Source organism: Penaeus japonicus, unplaced genomic scaffold, assembly GCF_977035675.1.
Source record: "Penaeus japonicus unplaced genomic scaffold, GWHDUDI00000001_assembly GWHDUDI00000017, whole genome shotgun sequence".
Lineage (NCBI taxonomy): Eukaryota > Metazoa > Arthropoda > Malacostraca > Decapoda > Penaeidae > Penaeus > Penaeus japonicus.
Window position 1 is genome coordinate 12,351,769 of NW_028234419.1, and position 19,239 is coordinate 12,371,007.

The following is a 19,239-nucleotide window of genomic DNA, read 5'->3' on the forward strand; positions in this document are numbered from 1 at the left end:
TACGAGAATTAATACATGTCGTAAATGTGCACTACAGCATAGACTACATTAAGAGGCACCAATACCCATGAGCAGGGCACTAGGGCAGGAGGTGCCATCCCAGACGGGGCATAGGTGTCTAGGGCAGTATGACGGGATCAGAGCTACTGCGAGACACTCCCCGCATGGGACACTGAAGCTGGGGAAACCGCGGCGCTCCAGCTGTGTCTCGAGGAAAGAAAACCTGCACCTCAGGATGCCAAAGTGACACACATACCTGATACGCAAATTAGTGAAAGCATCATGCACATTCTGGCCTCTTGTTGGAAAAGGCGCGAGAGATTTTAAGAGAGAGAGAGAGAGAGAAAAGAAAAACACAATCGGCATCACTCCTGAAAAGTCCCCTTTGGAAATGACGAACAGAACTTATGTAAATATACGCAGTGGTCGGATCTCGCAGCACAAACAGTCAACACAGAAAAGAGAAGTCAGACCAAAACACCTGGAGGAGGAGGAGGAGGAGGAGGAGGAGGTTAGACCGGCTCAGCGCCTCCCTTCTCCCCCTCCCCCTCCCCCTCCCCTACCATCCCTTCCCCCTTCCAGCCACCGGCCCGTCCTTCCCTCCCCACGTGCTTCCTTCTTCCCCTTCCCCTTCCCCCCGACCCTATCCCCCGCTCTCTCCCTCCTTCCCTCCCTCCCTTCCTCTACCCCTCGCCCCTATTCCCCCACCGTCTCCCTCCCCCGCCCTCCACCCCTCACCCCTTTCACACACCGGTCGGCCGTGGCATTGACCGAGAGGCGCGGCCTACCTGACGGGTCGCGGGGAGGGGAAGGGGGAGGGGCGAGCAAGTTCAAGGACTAGCATGAGTGAGCGAAGTGCCGACGCCGACCGGGAAGGAAGAAGAGAGAGATATGCAGCGGAGGAAGTGTACACGTGTGCCAGTCTGTGTGAGTGCGTGCGTTTGTGGGTGTGTTTGAGAGAGAGCGTGTGGATGAGTGAGAGAGAGAGAGTGCCAGGCAGAGAGAGAGAAGAGAGAAAGAGAGAGGGTGAGGTTGGCAGAGTGAAATAGATGATAAAAAAGAACACAACCGATTGAACAAAAACAGTTTTGTATGTTCGACAAGAAAATGTGACTCACGTGTTTGCGCAACATAGTATTTAAGTCTGCGCGCATGCACGATCTTGACAATTTGCATCTGTACTCGGATTCCAAAGTCGTTCGAAATACGGTGTCTTCCGCTTGTTTTTATTTTTTATTTCCTTTTTCTTTTCTTTTTGTTCTTTTCTTTTTCTTTTTCTATTCTCTTTTACTCTTTTTCTTTTTCTTTTGCGGTCGCGATTTATGAGAACGGAACTTTTTGCGGTACCGCCGAACATGTCCCGCCATCGCGTGCGCTTGCCGTGTCTCATTTGTTTCTTGAAGTCAGGATTTTGTTTTTGAAAAATGAAAATGACATATTTCATTAACATTCCGTTTCTTGTGAATAATGAATATTTTTTTCTTCTCTTTTTCCAGACTAGAGACCGGGAGTGAAACCCGAGGAACTATGTTATTACTAAGAGTATGTTGGATGACCTTCCTGCTCGCCATGGTAAGTGTGAGATTTCTGTTTGTTTTGGGTTAGAAGAGAGAGAGACAGAGACAGAGAGAGAGAGAGAGACAGAGACAGAGACAGAGACAGAGACAGAGACAGAGACAGAGAGAGAGAGGGAGGGAGGGAGGGAGGGAGGGAGGGGCAGTCTTGGTACTTATATATTGACAGATGCAGCTCTGCAAATGGAAAGATAGAGAGATATATGGTAAGAGAGACAGAAAAACAGATGACTAGAAGAATGACTTGATAGATGGATAGACAGGTAGATAGATGGGTAGATAGGCATTTGGATAATTCGACTGTTAAATGTCTTAATATGTTTCGCCCCAATTTAAAATGCCCGTCCGTTCGTAGAGAAACACAATCGCTCTAGATTCATAGGGATGAAGACATCATGACATAAATACCACAAGTACCCAGATTGCATACAAATACCCAAGTTGCATACAAGCACCCCGATTGCATCAAAGTACCCAGATTGCATTCAAGAAAAACTTTCATTCTGCAGGAAGTCATTAGCATGCAAGCATCAGGCGAAAAGAGTTTGCATTCTGCATTTACACCAGTGTCAAAGAAACCATTATGAACCAAGTGTCTCTTCCGAGCTGCATCTTTCCGCCTTTCTCTCGATTGCGTCATCTTTACTCTCTAATTCATCTGTGGCTTGTGCTTCATTCGGTCACTTATTCATTCAATACTCAGTCTGTGTTCACTTATTCATTTATTCTGAAGTCTGTGTATACTTATTCATTCATTCTTCAGTCTGTGTACACTTATCCATTCATTCTACCGTCTGTGTATACTTATTAATTCATTCTTCAGTCTGTGTACAGTTATTCATTCATTCTGAAGTCTGTGTACACTTATCCATTCATTCTTCCGTCTGTGTATACTTATTCATTCATTCTTCGGTCTATGATAACTTATTAATTCATTCTTTAGTCTGTGTACACTTATTAATTCATTCTTCAGTCTGTGTACACTTATTCACTCATTCTTCAGTCTTCGTAAACTTATTCACTCATTCTTCTGCTCTTTCCTTGACTGCTCTCTGCGGTTAGGCCATATCCCTTTTCGCCTAATAATAGCTTAGGCACGACGAAGAATACGTGTGTAATGATATTTCATCTTGTTCTCCTAATGTTCTTTTCACATTATTAGATGATGCTTCTCTGCCTGAGGTCACATGCATAAGATAATTTCGGTCCCGGGCCTTTGCGCAATGTGGAGTTCATTCGTTTGCGTGTAATCTTTTCCGAATAAGTAATAGGAACTAATTCGTTTGTAATGGCGAAAATGGTCGCGCTTTTACTGAAAGACGAGGATTTGTAGAGAGATGGAGAACATTTATAGGAAGCTAGAAGTGTGGTGAGATAGGGAGAGAGAGAGGGAGAGAGAGAGAGAGAGAGAGAGAGAGAGAGAGAGAGAGAGAGAGAGAGAGAGAGAGAGAGAGAGAGAGAGAGAGAGAGAGAGAGAGAGGGGGAGAGACAGAGGGAGAAAGAGAAAGAAAGAAAGAGACAGAAAAATAAAGAAAGAAAAAATGTGCGAAAGAGAGAGAGAGAGAAAGAAAAAAAAACGAGCGAGCGAACGAGAAAGAGCAAGAGACAGACATGTATCCAATCCATCAGCCACTTGATTAGTAAATGAAGTCGAATCACCTGACTCAGTAAACAGCTCACATCTCCCACTCGTTCACATCCTCCCCAGACGCTAATCACCATCCACAGAAAAGCGTCTTGTAATTACTGGCACCGACGTTATAAAATCGTCCTTTGCAGATTTAATAGTGACCTCAATCGTGGATTTTGTTGATAAGGAAGGCGAATAGTTTAAGACATTTAAGAAGAAAAGGAAGAAAGTTTGAAATAAGAGAGAGAGAGATAAAAAGATAATCGATAACCAGTTCTTTTACCAAAAGATAGAGAGATAGGGGGTTTGATAAGCGGTACGATACAGTAGTTCAAGACACTAAAAAAAGAATGAAAATCGCAAGTCACGATGTTTGATAAGGTTAGCAAAGATGGAAACGATGGGGAGAGAGAGAGAGAGAGAGAGAGAGAGAGATAAAAAAATGTAAAAGTCACTAATCACTCGAATTTTTTGAAAGGCTAATTAGTAAAGTAGAAAAAGATAACTAATCAGATACACTAACGCACTAGACTGAGCTAGACTGAGAGATACGTGGTTGATAAACGTCGCAGAAATGGAGAAGAAAAAAGAAAGGCAGAGGGAGAGAGAGAGAGAGAGAGAGAGAGAGAGAGAGAGAGAGAGAGAGAGAGAGAGAGAGAGAGAGAGAGAGAGAGAGAGAGAGAGAGAGAGAGAATCATGATCATTTAAAGAGAGATCGAAAGATACATGTACTAATAAGCGGCACATAGATAGAGAAGTTATGGAATGCGGTGTGGTGTCGTGGCGAGAAGCAGAGAAAACGTTAAGTGGGTTAGCGTGTTCCGGGGGATGGGGTGGGAGTGGGAGTGGGGGAGGGGGGGAAGGGGGAGGCCTAGATCTTGCAAGTCACCCTACGCGTTAACAACATGCCAACGCATCGAGATATTTTGTTTTTTTTCTTTCTTTCTTTCTTTCTTTCTTTCTTTTTTGAAAGGGGGAGGAAGGTGAGAGGAGTTAAGCGTCTGTGTTTGTATTTTACCGGAAAGCATTCGGAAAAAAAGCAGTTATGAATTGTTATCAATGAATTTAGTTTAGAATGATATTAGCGATTATACATCTTTTCTTCTTTTTCTTCTTTTGGTAATCCTGAAAAAAATCATTCAAGTATATCATCAACAAAACAAAGTATGCCAAAGTATGCCAAACACGAGAAAATCATCTAGAGTTATGCTATCCCTTTTATCTTATGCCTGTGTCCACCACTACAAGCATCTTCTAAAAAAGGCGGTATTGCCCGCTACATTAAACCTTATATGAGTTCCATTAGGCTTTGTGGTTCACTTAAAAAGAATCCGTGATTCTCGTATTTATCATCAGTGGTGTGCATCTTGACTCCCATTGTCTATTCATGTGTGTACATTTCCCATGTAAATGTAAATGAGCTGCCATGCTGTTGCTGTTATTTTGTGTATGTCATGGTTCGTGACATTTTGTTCATCCACCGTTTGGGAAAGTATATAGGTCGGTTATTAACAACTTTCTGATAATAACAATGAGATCCGAGCAGCCAGTCATGCGGACTCGCAATAGACCCATTCTCTCTGATGTCAACGGTCCCCCGATGATGGACTTTGTTTGCATCTCATTAGACATGCATCTAGGCCGTGTTTGGTCGTCCCACTTACTCCGCCAGCCTATCGTGCCCAGATTTAGGCCTATGGGGACGCGCGCGCCCTCTCCGCCGCTCTCTCAAGCCCAGCTTACCGGCAGATCTTATCGTAATCAGCCTGTTTTGTCGATCTACCTCCCCGTCTGAGCGGCTGAGTTTGCTGCCTCGGACATGTGTGACTGCTCTTCCCTCTACCTGCCCTCCTCCCCCTCCCCCTCCCACTCCCCTTCAGCATTCCAGTCTTAATTATGTGGATTAAAGGATCGACATCCGCCCTCCAGCTCGACGGATTCTGCTGTAGGATGATCGAGCGCTCTTCTTAACGCCGAGCCTCCAGGCTAGAGAGGCCCCTTTAGTAGGTCCTTCATCCTTCGCTCAGCTCATTCAGCTCCTCCATCCGGTCTCCGCTTACGCTCTCCATTCATGCTCTTTGCGAGTGCGAGTCGCTCTCTTACCCTGTCTTCTCTCTCTCTCTCTCTCTTTCTCCCTCTCTCTCTCTCTCTCTCTCTCTCTCTCTCTCTCTCTCTCTCTCTCTCTCTCTCTCTCTCTCTCTCTCTCTCTCTCTCTCTCTCCTCTCTCTCTCTCTCTCTCTCTCTCTCTCTCTCTCTCTCTCTCTCTCTCTCTCTCTCTCTCTCTCTCTCTCTCTCTCTCTCTCTCTCTCTCTCTCTCTCTCTCTCTCTCTCTCTCTCTCTCTCTCTCTCTCTCCTCTCTCCTCTCCCCCCCCCTCTCCCTCCCTCCCTCCCTCCCTCCCCCTCTCCCTCTCCCTCTCCCTCTCCCTCTCTCCCTCCCCCTCTCTCTCCCTCTCCCTCTCTCTGGGTCACACGATATACATTTCCCTCGCCTAAGACCACCCTTACGCCTTCAGCCAGACCACCCACCCTCTCTCGTTAGCTACCCAGGCCTATAAACGCGGCCGCTATGCCTTAACGACCGAAATTGCTTGTTCGTCATAATTATCAAGGTTACTTTGCTCTCGCCTGCTGCCCTTACTTTCCCAGGATTTCGGTCCAGGAGCTCGGAGTCTCGGCGCTTTGGAACGACCTTCGTTGATTTCTTCGAGATAGTGAAAGATATTCATTTTGTAACTCACGATTGCAAGCTCCTAGAGTACATGTAAGGAATAAAGAAACACAGAAATACCTTTTTTTTTGTTGTTGTTGCTTTTGTCTTGTTTATTTCTTGACGCTGCCGATCGCCGAGCTGGCGTGTTTGGGGCTCAGCGTCGTCATAAATCGTGACATTTGACAAATGATCACAGTGTTGCTTCTCCAGCTGTGTGATACATCGTGCAATTAATTGTCATGGGTCGAGGCGTGAAATCCCTCGTTTGGAAGCGTCGTGAAGAAGGCACTGCTGTTCTACCTGAAAGTCTTGAGGTTATATCGTTTTGGGAAAGAATGTTACGGTTTGATATATGTATTACCATCATTATTCGTTGTTGCAATTGTTTCTTTACCATCTTTCACGCAGAAGGAAGGCTGGTTCTTGGCATCTTTACCTCGTCCTATAAACTTTCTTTTTCCTTCGTTTTTCACGTCTCTTCCGTCTCCGGGTCCCCTCTTCTCATCTCCGCCTTTGCTTCTCTTTTCGGAAGTCGAATAAAAAAATAAAAATAAAAAAAGGAGTCTCAGCTATTCATATTTGAACCCAAATAACTTGATTTAGTTTATTGCATTCTTAATTCCAAGTTTAAAACCATTTGGTAATTAGAGTGAGCAACGCGATCCATTCACGCACACACACACATACACACTCACTCCGAGATAATGGCGGAAAACAACCCGGATGTAGTTAAGTGATGATTGTCTCGCTGGTGTTTCCGGGTCAAGCACTGTCGTTTGCCGCCGGGAACGCCGCTCTCTGCTGCCGTCTCCTTCGCTTTTCTTACTTCTTTTTTTTCTGGTTTTCTCTCTTCCTCCCTCTCTTTCCCTTTCTCTCTCTCTCTCTCTCTCTTCCTTCCTTTGGAAAATGCTTAATGTGCCATTTACGCTTTGTCGTATTTTTATCTTCCTTTTTTTTCTGCCTGTGTGGTTCTTCTCGTCTACATTTTCTCTCTAATCTCTTCCTGACACGGATACACGGATGGTTCCAGTGCTCGCTCTAGAAAACAAAACTCGCGTAAACAAAGCAACAGAGAAAGACATGTTGCTTCTCTGTGGTTCTGACAGCCGGCGCCGCGCCACCCAGGGATAGAACCTTCGAGAGGCGCCAGGTAATGCATGTCATCGGCTCTTCTCTACCTCACCGTAGGGGTTGTTATCACCGTGACAAATAGTAAAAAAAAAAAAAAAAAAAAAAGAGGGACGGGTTAAAAATAGGATAGCTTTTTCGTTTTTTTTTTCTTTCATTTCTTTTCTTTTCTTTTTCGTCTATATACAGTGGGCTTTTTCCTTCTCTTTTTTATTTGATTACCACATTAGGTTAAATTTACTTGGTAATTCTATCGTACGGTTATTATATAAAAAAAAAAACGAAACAATAAACAAACAGGAAGGAAGGATAATAGAAACAAAAAAAAAAAATGTTAATTAAACCTGAAGAATATCACAGGTACTCCGGCGGAAGCTATGACGTCACGCTACCAATGAAACAATTGACTGTAATTGTGCGTTATTTGGGTCACCTAAACCGCAAGTTACATGTATTTTTTTTTTTTTTTCATTCTTTTCTTCAGTCATCTTGGAAGAAACCTGATACGGAGAATTAACATTTGATATGATTTTGATATTTATATTGATCTTCTTTCTTTGATTTAGGGTAAGGTCCCGGATATTCCAATATTCCGTATTATTGTTGAGTGACATTCAAAGTCGCGCAATTTTCTTGAAATTTCATTCGTTTCCAAAGTTTTAATTCAGAAATTCCCCGATCATAACCGAACACAGGGTCACTATTTTCGAAAACAAACAGACTATTCAAAGCAAACCACACGAAACTAGACAGATACAATAATAAAAACACCAGAGCTACCCAGCTCAGCGAACGGGAAAAATGACTTACAGGGAGCGTAGGTAATACAGGCCTAGTGTAAAAATTTATGGCAAGTTAACGGCTGAGGGTGAGATTTAACCTAGATCTTGTGCGGGTGTGTCTGTCAAATGGCTTCTGTGATTTATTGTGGTTATATGACAGCCGGGCGTAAACATCATCAGCTTTTGAGCTTTGTCACCTTTCTTGCCAAATATGTTGTTTTTTTTCTTTATTTTGTGCACGATGATGATTATATGATTAAGCGTTTATAGATATTTGGAAGAGTAAACGATGTAATATCTATTCAAAAATGAAATTCTCTCGATGTTCATTAAACGAAAAACATCTATTGATAAGATAGATAATCGTTACTAATCTCGTCTTCAAGTAAATTGATGCTGCCACTGTCCCCCTGTCCTACTGACCTATTTAGCGCCGAGGGCATTTTATCACCACAATGAAATAACAGGGCAGGGGGCGCGACCGAATGCCTAAAGGAATAGAAGAGCGAGAGAGAGGGAGAGAGAGAGAGAGAGAGAGAGAGAGAGAGAGAGAGAGAGAGAGAGAGAGAGCGAGAAAGAGAAAAAAAGAAAAACCGAAAAAAGTCCTAAATACAAAATACAAAGAAAGACAGAGAAAGAGGGCACGGCAGAGAGAGAGAGAGAGAGAGAGAGAGAGAGAGAGAGAGAGAGAGAGAGAGAGAGAGAGAGAGAGAGAGAGAGAGAGAGAGAGAGAGAGAGAGAGAGAGAGAGAGAGAGAGAGAGCGAGAGAGAGCGAGAGCGAGAGAGAGAAAGAAAGAAAAAAAGAGAGAGATTCCAAATTGTTTTCCAGCTGTGAGGAGCTTCCGAATGGCGGGCAAAATCATGAATGGAGTTGGGCGGCGGGAGTGGAAAAAAGAATTATTGTGGTTGTCGTGGGAAGTTGTTTATGGCGGGAACGCTGTGGCCTTGGTTGAACTTCGGGAGTGGATTAAGAACTGGGGCCATGTGTGGTTCCCCTTGGTAACTTACATCGGCGTGGTTATATACCGTGCTTGGTTATACTGTATTTGTTTGTGTACGTTTACATGTATGCCATGTGCACATGGATATGTATTGTGTATACGTCACTCACTCTTTAACCAACAATGTCACTTCCTTAGGCCTATACCCCACCCCACCCCCTTGAAGGACCTCTCTCTCTCTCTCTCTCTCTCTCTCTCTCTCTCTCTCTCTCTCTCTCTCTCTCTCTCTCTCTCTCTCTCTCTCTCTCTCTCTCTCTCTCTCTCTCTCTCTCTTAACATATCCTTCAGCGCAGACTCGCCAGGTGTCGAGAGGGAAAGGAAGAAGTAGGTCAGGTCCTTCTGTGTTTACGCAGGGATGACGAAGGGAAGGACACGGAGAAAGGACGAAAGAGAGGATTAATGAGAAGGGGGGAAGGAGAGTGGTAGGGGGGGAAGGGGGAAGGGAGCTTTTCGCCGCCGCGGTTCGTGTTCCCCGTTGAAGGAGGTGTGCGTAACGGTTCCGTGAGGAGGTGTTACATCCGCTTGCCAGACCCCCCGCTTTTTTATTGTATATATAAATAAATAAGCGTCTGTCTCTTTTTGTCTCTCTTCGATTCTCCTTTCTCTGTTTTATTTTTAACTTTCTCTGTTCACACACAAATATGTGTGTGTATATATATATACATATATACATATATATACATATATGTGTGTGTGTGTGTGTGTGTGTGTGTGTGTGTGTGTGTGTATGTGTATGTATATATATATATATATATATATATATATATATATATATATATGTATGTATGTATATATACACATACATATATATGTGTGTGTATATGTATGTATGTATGTATGTATGTATATATATATATATATATATATATATATGTATATATATACACACATATACATACATGCATATGTATATATGCACACTATACATTTTCATGTGGGTATACATGTAACCCTTCCCAAACCGGCCGCTGTAATTAGTTGACCCCTTTTTACAACATTCCTGATACCATCGCATAAAATATCTGAAATTCCTTTGGAGTTCCCCTAAACTACCACTCTTTTTATATTCTGTTCAGGTCATGAGAATCCTTTCGCTCCCCCCCCCCCCTCCTCTTCCTCCCCTCCTACTCCCGCTACCTAATCACTCCCCTAACCTAAAGCACTCCTTCAGAAGGTGGAATTCCTCTCTTTTGAAATTTTAAGAATCATATCGCACCATTAAAAAAAATGAAACGGAGATGATTCAGAAATGACGTATAATTTACGAAGTATGAAGTATCTAAGGTGGCCCTTCCTTACGACCGTGCAAGTGTGTTCTTCCAACGCGCATGCACGTGCCAAGGCGCCTATACAAACACCTGCACGCGCACGGCTCGCAAAGAGACACACAAAGGCACTTCCTCGCGGCCGCAATGCAGACACAGGCACGTACGCACGCAGACAGCGTTGCCATGCTCGAGCGACCCTCGACCTACTGACGGCGATGGCTACCGTGTGTCCGGCTGCGCATCGGGGCCACGGAAGCTCCGAAGTCACTTTGCGGGCGCGCCTTCCTTGCATGACCGGGTCTCGCCGGGATGTTTATCATGAGCAAGGCTTTTGTTGAAGCCGCTTGCATGGCTGCAGGCTGATCTGTGTGTGTATTTTATCTCTCCCTGTTGTTGGTCCGTCTTTTGTGCTTCTCATAATTTGTTTGTTGTGGCTGGTTCATGGTGGCTAATGGCTTCGCTTACTCCGCTCTGGTTGTGAAATCATTGTTAAAATACTACATAAACGTATGTCTTTACTCTTAATATTACTCAACCAAATAAGATATCGAAATGAGGAATTTACCCACCTGGATTCCACTCCGTCAAGAGGGCATCACATCTCTCCCGGGGACACAGTACTTCCAACCGCCTCGTGGACATTAGATCATTCCCTCGACGGCATTCAAATCGCCGAGTGACCCCTCCACTCGATTTCACCTGCAACGGCCTGCCCTAAATAGCTACCACGCGAAGGTGATAATCCAGAGTTGATGCTCCGTGACCGCGGGACTGATAAAAAAGATTGAAACAAAAACTCCTTCCTTGGGTGGTAGACGCGCGGCCGAGAACTCCGTTTTCTCACAGTCTTGCGCGCGATTTCTTTTTCGCTTTTTTACTCCCGATGTTCAAACATTTGCGGTTATTAATAGTCTTGTTAAGTACGCTACTCTACTAACATCAATTTCCTTTAGGAAGATTGCGTGGGAGATTCAAAAAAACTAATCAAGTGCAGATGTTTTGCTGGTATGGCCATCGCCCGTGAGACGTTTTACGACGACCGCCATTACCTTCCACAAACACGGAAAAAGTGGTCTACTATCGTTTTTATTTTCCTTTTTTCCCTGATTTGGATTTGCTGAGTACCCGCTGCCACATCTCGTAAGACTTTTCTTAATGTCTTGAGCCGCAAACACTTCATCAAACGACATGATTCATGGATACTTTTTTTTTCATGAGGGAGGGGGGGAGGTGGGTGGAATCGACACCCCAAACGTTTCCTTAACCGTTCTCAAGGTCGCCGAGTGGTTTTGCATGACACTGTACTCTATTCTGTAATGCACGTCTTTACCTCCTCTTTAGCGGTCTCCCTTGTCATCATAGACGTAAATAAGAAACAGATTACAGTACATTTGACTCCACACGTTATCCACAATGACAGCTAAGCAGATGGCAGGTAATTTGATATGGTTCCAGAAACATTGCGTGTATGGGAGTGTAAAATTCCCCGCGCTGGAGACACAGGCTGGTACGACCCACAGCTGGTACGACCCGAGGGAGGAGACGCTCTGTCGAAGCCGGCCTATACTTACGCCTCCATTATCGGTGTTGCTTGTTTTTTTGTTCTTCTGCGAGTTATTGGTTCGGGGTCTCGGCCGGATTCGACGACAGGCTTAACGATTCTTGTAATTCTTGAAGTCTTCACATTTCAAGTTTTTTTTTATCTTCTTGTCGTGGCATTACTTTTTTTTCTTTCTTTTTTCCATATATTTTCTAAATTAAGTTAGTCTGCAGCTTTGCTCGGAATGATTAGGGATAATCTCAGTACGAGTTTCGTTATCCTAAACTTACGTGACAATTATGATTACTTTGTGTTTTTTCTTTTCTTTTCTTTTTTGTCTGTGTTTCGGTTAACAATATCGAAGAAAGTCTCATTTTGTTATTTTTAGCATAACGGAATTAAGGAATACGGATAAGTACCGGCGCTTCCGTCAGCAATACCGACCTAACTTCCGCCGCCATCTTTGCTAAGGTTAGAAGGGCAAGTATCGTGCGAAGATCTGTTTTTCTTTTCCAAGGTTAGAAAGCGAAAATTACCGACTTTGTACCGAACTCATTTAGAATTAACATTGAGAGAAACCGTAGCAAAGATACCGGTGAATTATCCAGTCGACTCGCATAAAACAAGCAGACTTTAGGAAGTCAAACAGAAAATGCAAAATGATGATTGTGATTATGATGGTTATGGTGATGAAGATGATAATGATAGCGATTATGGTGATGATGGTTATCATCACCATCATTATCATTAGTATTACGATTTATTACAATTACCATTATTACAAAAGTAGAAGTGATAATAGTCGATAATAATGATAACGATAACGATGGCCATGATAACATAAAAAAATAACATTATGATAATAATAAATACATTAAAAAGCTTAACAGAATGTCACCTATTTTTCCCCTGTCATATAGGCCTAGCAACGGATAATGGAGCAATTACGGTCACATTTAGCACACGCTTTAGGGGCAACCATCGGCCCATTAGAATATTAGGCGTAGTGTATGCCTATCCTAAGGGAATAAGCTGACGTAAGCGCTGTCGGGTTTAGGCCTCTATGTCACCTCAGATTTTTTTTAGGCCTTTCTCGTCACCTTCGGGCGTTCCCACGGTCGCTCGTGCTGAACAACGGATATCTCGCTGTTGGGGCTAGTTCTGTGGCGCTTCCTAAGTAGCCAATTAGTGTCCGGATGGTCCATGTGGCGCGCGAATGGGTCGTTTCAGACGAGGGACTGCTTCGTGGTTCGGTGGTCGCGAGATGGCGTGAATGTGGGTTCTTTTGTTTCGTAATTGTTATTAGTATTATTTATTATAAATTGCTATTGATCGTTTAGGGCAATGTGTACTAAACTATGAAGTCATGGCATCTTATTCAATATGGAAATAGGCTCACGGGCTGCAAGGTGGTGCTGTTGCTAAGGTCTAACAGCGGATTAGATTAACTCGGTAAAAAAGAGTAACGAAACTTTCCACTCCTTTCTCATTCTAGCGTAAAATGATATATTGATGGCGGTCATATATATCTGACACAGCAAACACATTTTTATTTGTATGTTTATCTTGGGAGAAATATCTTTACAAAAATGATAAGATAAAACCAGAAGTGTGTAAATAAAAAGACCAATCAAAAAATTCATACCGGTCAGTCAGGCCAAATAAATGATTGTTTCAATTATGAAACATATATTACGTACGTCTTCCGTTCGTGGACACCAACATGACACCAGCTTTATTACCTGTGCGTCATCAACTCGTACTCATCCAATTGGGTTTTATGCCAAGCCTTCCAATCAACTGCTCTTTTGCTAACTACGCGACACGAAGTCTTACCGTGTCAGAGCTTTGCAGTGTCATTACAGTAATAGCTACACTGACAGTGATGTGTTTCGTAAAGCAAAGGTTATATGTGAGTAACTATGACAACTTCAAGGGGTGAGGGTGTATATGTATTTGTTTATGAGGGTGTACATGTGTATAATTTGGCTTCATTTGTTCCCCTCGTTATTCACCTTATTGTATCTTGTCATGCGTTGACTCCTACCGAGGGTGATTGTTACTGTGGCCAATCTAACGCATCTAATTATTGTCCGACTCAAAATCCCGTGTACTCTTCCATCATTATATTTCAACGTACACCTAGTATTATTCAAAAACTTTTCCTTTAGAATTGTTAAATACCCATTAGACACACGAATGTAGGTAACGTCTCCATCGACCTCCAGTAATGCACGTCTAGCAGCTGCCACGAGGCTTTCGTCCGTCCCTCAGAGCTTCCGGAAGACTCGACTGTATATCACCACATCTTGCTCTCCTGTACAATCAAGTCCCATACTCAGCGACGTCACAATCAAACAATCCGATAATCGAATGAGCAGGAAATGAAAACAGAATGAAATCAGCTCGAGTAACAAATGGGGGAAACAACAGCTATCAGTCTTGTTTGTTTCCACGGGCTTCGTTCACCTCCTTGTGACCACACGACCGTTACCGCCACTGGAGTTCGGGTTAGGTTACTTAACATGTTACTCGGGTTACCCACTGCGGTCGGGACGAAGGTGGTCACAAGGTACAGGAGGACGTTACCTTAGAATCGAAAGAATAAGACATATGTTTTATTTTTCTTTGCTCTTTTATTCTTTTTTTCTCGAATATTGCTGTGGATAAAAGATTACGAAAGAAGAACAATAATGTATCAATTTCCGGTTAAGAATTTCTTGTGCCACAGACTTCGTTGGTCGATTGACCTTTCCTTTTCCCGCCCCGAGCGTATGAGGTTAGTGGGTTACAAGGGACAAGATGTCAACAGGGAGCGGTTGAGTCCTGTAGGGTTTGTCACTTTTGGTTTTACTTTGGCTCCGTTTATTGTAGTACCTGTTGAAATAACTGTGAAGTTGGAGAACCGTTATTGTTATCGTTATTATTGTATTTGTTAGTTTTAGAATATTAATCATAATTACTATTATCATTATGATAATTATGTGTGTGTGTGTGTATTTCATATATATATATATATATATACATACATACATACATACATACATATACATATATACACGCACATATATATTTACATCTGGAGGTGTCGGTGTGATATTACTTCTTACAGTACCATTGCCACGGATAACACCCGAGGAACACAATGACACACTGATTTACGACGTTAATGGAAGCGTCCATCTCTTTCCCGACGAAGAAAAACGACGAAAAAGTACACAGTGCGGTAATGATCATTGCTTACAGTTTAATGATGGTTGCTGCATGACAGTAACTTATGGTGAAGGTCAATGAAAGACGACATTTGGTTGACAGAGAACAGAGACGAAGCTGTTCGTGGTGGCAAAGAATCGTGATAGCTTTGGCCAATCTTTTAAGGCATTTGGAACTGGTCGAGAAAATGGTGTAATCAGACATGATAAGCGTATAACATCTTTTTCTTTTATCAGCTCTCTGTATGTATATGCAAATCATAGAGATGATAGGTTAATAATAGGTAAATAAAATTTCAGTATATGTAGTTTTAACGTAAATGTAGATAAAAAAAGTATTGCATATTGCAAAGGCTGTTCTGTACAGAATAATTTCATTCATTTTCCTTAATTGTATATATATATATATACAAATAAGATGAATATCTGTTTTCAGGGTTATTTGCATATAAATATTTGCATAAGCGACTTCGAGCATGAGCGTCAATCAACGCAAGAATCTATAATCACACATGCAAACGTATAAATACAAATAGGCATTTTTTTCTCTTTTTTTTATCCGAGTCCGTGATTTAGGCTGCGAGAAACATGGCGACTCCCCAGAGGCTAGAAAGTTCCGTTAGTCGACCTACCCGGTTCTTCCCAATATTTTCTAGGCAAGCCCCACCGAACGCGCTACCTAACGAGCGAACCATTCTGACAATGAGCGGTCTTTTGAGGAAGTGTGTGTGTGTGTGTGTGTATGACGTAATGTGTCATGATACTATGTGTATGTGTATATATATATATCTATATAACGATACAAATATTGTTCGTTCATAGATAATGCTGTAATGAGTTTATCTTTTATGTTTTTTTATTGGATATTTGAGGTTTCGTTTGTGGTTCGAAATAAAGATTCGAGGCTTCAGTGAACGCATTGCCTTACGGGTTCGGAAAGGTGGTCGGAGTGTTTCAGATTCGATTTTATTTTCCTTTCCTGAACCATGAATAGAATTGAAGAAATAGATAATTGTGAGGAAAAATAAATAGGTAAGAGAAATAGAGATTAAGAATCGAAAAGACGAGATAAGAAACAGATATTAAAGACGAATGAAAGAAATGTTCATTAGGGAAAAAACAAACGCGTAAAAAGAAAAACAAATAATAACAGAATCAACATACACGTAAGAGAAAGAAGAACAGAAAAAGGGCAAGAGATGAAGACACATTCACGACTCTCGAGTTTCGCTTGACACGATCTCCCGACACGCCTTCGATCTCAAACCCACATCATTCCACATTTTAGTCGACATTCCCCCGAAAAAAAATAAAATAAAAAATTAAAATAAAAAAAATGTTACATCCTCGAAGACACATTCCATCAGTGAAACCACCTCAAAGATTTTTTTTTCTTTTTTTTCTTATTCTAAAAAGGTAATCTTCGGATATTTCTCTTTTCTCTCGCACGATCTGAAGGGCATACCTACATGCCCACTGTCCCAATGCCTTACATAAATGCCTGTGCGACTGAGTTTCACCCTACCCACGCAGCACAGAGCGTGCGAGTTGCATATCAGATACGAATGACGGAGATGTTAGGCATGTGTATGTATGTATGAACGTATGTACATTATATGTGGGCATATATATATATATATATATATATATATATATATATATATACACACACACACATAGATACATATATACATATATATATATACATATACATGTATATACATATACGTATACATACATATACATATATACATACATATTTATACATCTACATATACATACATATATATGTACATATACATATATATATACACACGCATATATATATATATATATATATATATATATATATATATATATATATGTATATATATATATCACATACATATATACATATATATACAAATATGTGTGTTTGTTTTGTTTGTGTTTATGTAATTTCATGAGGTTTGGCGTTAGAGATTGGTCATGTACTTTATGAAGCTTCGTTAGACTTTGATGGCGTCGACATGTGGGGAAGAAGTGTTATTTTAATCTAAAAAAAACATGAAAAATATGAAGAGAGAGAGAGAGACAGGAGAATTAAAATGAACCGAGGAGCTTCAGAGAGAAGAGGTCTTTGCACTAGGCCTAATGAATCGAGTAGACCAGACTAGGTTAGTCCACACCTGTACATCCGGCGGGCGAAGACAGCCTTCCCCCCCGCACACCCCCACTCCCACCCTGAGGCTTAGTATGTCGCTTTGATTACACAGACCGGCTTGATTGATGTGTTGCGCACCTGTCTCTTCTGAAGCTGTGCGTTGCATATGTTATGATTGTGTTTAGGGATGGAATTATGTTTTGATTAAAGCACTTGATGTGCGGATAAACAGATCGGAGATTTGAACGAGCTTTCAAGTACTAATCTCCCATCGATTTAATTGCGTTTGTGTAAGAAAGTAATGGCCTTCTTTTGACCTGTATGAATTAATATAGCGACGAAGTCCGCACTTTGATGTCACTCAGCCATCCGATGTCATATAGAAGCGTTCCTTAACCGTAGACCGATGTAGCACACTGTCTGTTTTCACCTCACGTGACATGCCAAATTGACATGCGTTGGTGATCTAAAACAGATGGATTTTCACAGCAGGTTGTAAGGGGTGACACGGGTGGGCGTGGCAGGCTGGATTTATCTTCATCCGAGGTTCAATGTTACTTCCTTTCCTTCTAATGAGACAAGAGAAGGACTATCGGAAAACGCAAGAGTAAATGAGATAGTGTTTGTGTATTAATTTGTATATTTATTCACCCACTGATTCATTTTCATTGATTTAGATGTTGTTTTTTATCTTGCACAGTGAAAGATAAAAATGATCCTTTAACGAGTAAGATTATTTCGAAAAGATCGTTGCGTATTCTTGCAATTTCTTGGTCCCTGGGGGTAGAAGGACGGGGAGGGGGGAGGGGGGTACGAGGTCATGCACATCCGGCAGCCACACCTCGGCTGTCTTGCGGAAAATGCTGTCTTTTTTGTGTGTGTCTTCAAGCAAAAGTTGAAATGTTGCCTCAGGGTAGTCGTCCACATCCAGATGAGTTTCTACCCTCGAGTTTCGTTCATGTTATCGTTAAAAAGCTTTTAATACAGGTTAGAAATGAACAGAAAACGAGGTCAGTGCATCTTTAGGGGCGAGTACATGCACTTTGATGTGAAAAATAGGTGAATTGGTTATTATCTCAACAAAAAAGATATTGTGTTGATTACAGTGATATCTATCGATCCAAATTGAAATTACATGCTCGTGGGAACAGGTACCCGATACCATCCTCTTGCAAAAAACTCGACTAAGAAAATGCAATTAACAACGTAGTAGAAATTAAAAAGGAAATGGTTGTCACTTTTTATCTGTAAAGTTATCAACGGTTGTTTTGCATATCGAAAAGGGAAAACACGTTAGCAACGGGACCAACCAAGATAAAACATAGCAAGCCATATTCGCTTTTCGCTCGCCAGTTCTTAATCAAAGGCAATCACTAATTAGCAGATAATTACCGAACTTAACAAACAGATAGAAAATATATATATACACAATCATCATCCCGACGAATCATACAGAAGGACACGAATTTTACCGGAGATAAAACCCGACGCAGGGAGTTCTGTTAGAGGCGAGGTCAAGCAGGCCTAACTTCGACTAAGTCCCACCTACCCAGCTGCCAGTCACGCCGCCCGTCCGAGCCAGATTCCGTGTCATTAAACTACGCCGCCCGTCCGCCTCCTTCGGGAGAATTGGTCTTTATTCAATTATGAAAGAATGTGATTGTAAGTTTTTTTTTTTTTTTTTTTTTTTTGAAGGGGGGGGGGGTTGTTATGTGATGTAGGGAGGATGAAGAGGAGGATTAAGAGGAAGGAGCAAGCTGAAATACTTTATTCCTACAGGAGTATAGGGTCTCGAAATATCTTGTCTGTCTGTTTATCTGGTAGCTCTCTATGAGTACGTGCAAGCGCGTGCGTGCGTGCATGAGTGTGTGTGTGAGCGCTCACGTACTGCTATACGTATACCATCCCTCGCAACACACAAACCACCATACGCCACATAAACAAACCAAAGCTTACACAAACGCAAGAACACCTCCAACACGAAGCTTCAGGAGAAACCTATCACCAGGTTAAAAAAAAAAAAGAAGAAAAAAAAAAAAAGTGCACCGAAAGAGACCCTCGCGAGTGCGCATTCCTCAAATATTGTTGGCGAGCCCGGGGCAGACAGACAAACTGACTGACTGACCTATATGCGGCGGCCTCCACTAAACCGGTTCTTTCCTTTTGGTTCGCCTTCGCTGAGGGACTCCGGCCGAGCCTACGAAATCCTTTGGAAGGGGGGGGGGGGTTAGGTTGCTTGGGTCGTTTGGTC

General features: G+C 42.1%; 1 protein-coding gene across 2 annotated transcripts in view; it reads left to right on the forward strand.

The window, feature by feature from the left end:
- Positions 1 to 19,239, forward strand: part of LOC122263445 (uncharacterized) — a 44,966-nt gene that overhangs the window by 4,829 nt on the left and 20,898 nt on the right. For both annotated transcript variants that reach the window (XM_043031856.2, XM_043031857.2), the window contains exon 2: positions 1,497 to 1,572. In XM_043031856.2, coding sequence (XP_042887790.2) covers positions 1,528 to 1,572 — 45 coding nt within the window. In that variant the 5' untranslated portion in view covers positions 1,497 to 1,527. The remainder of the gene's footprint in view (positions 1 to 1,496; positions 1,573 to 19,239) is intronic.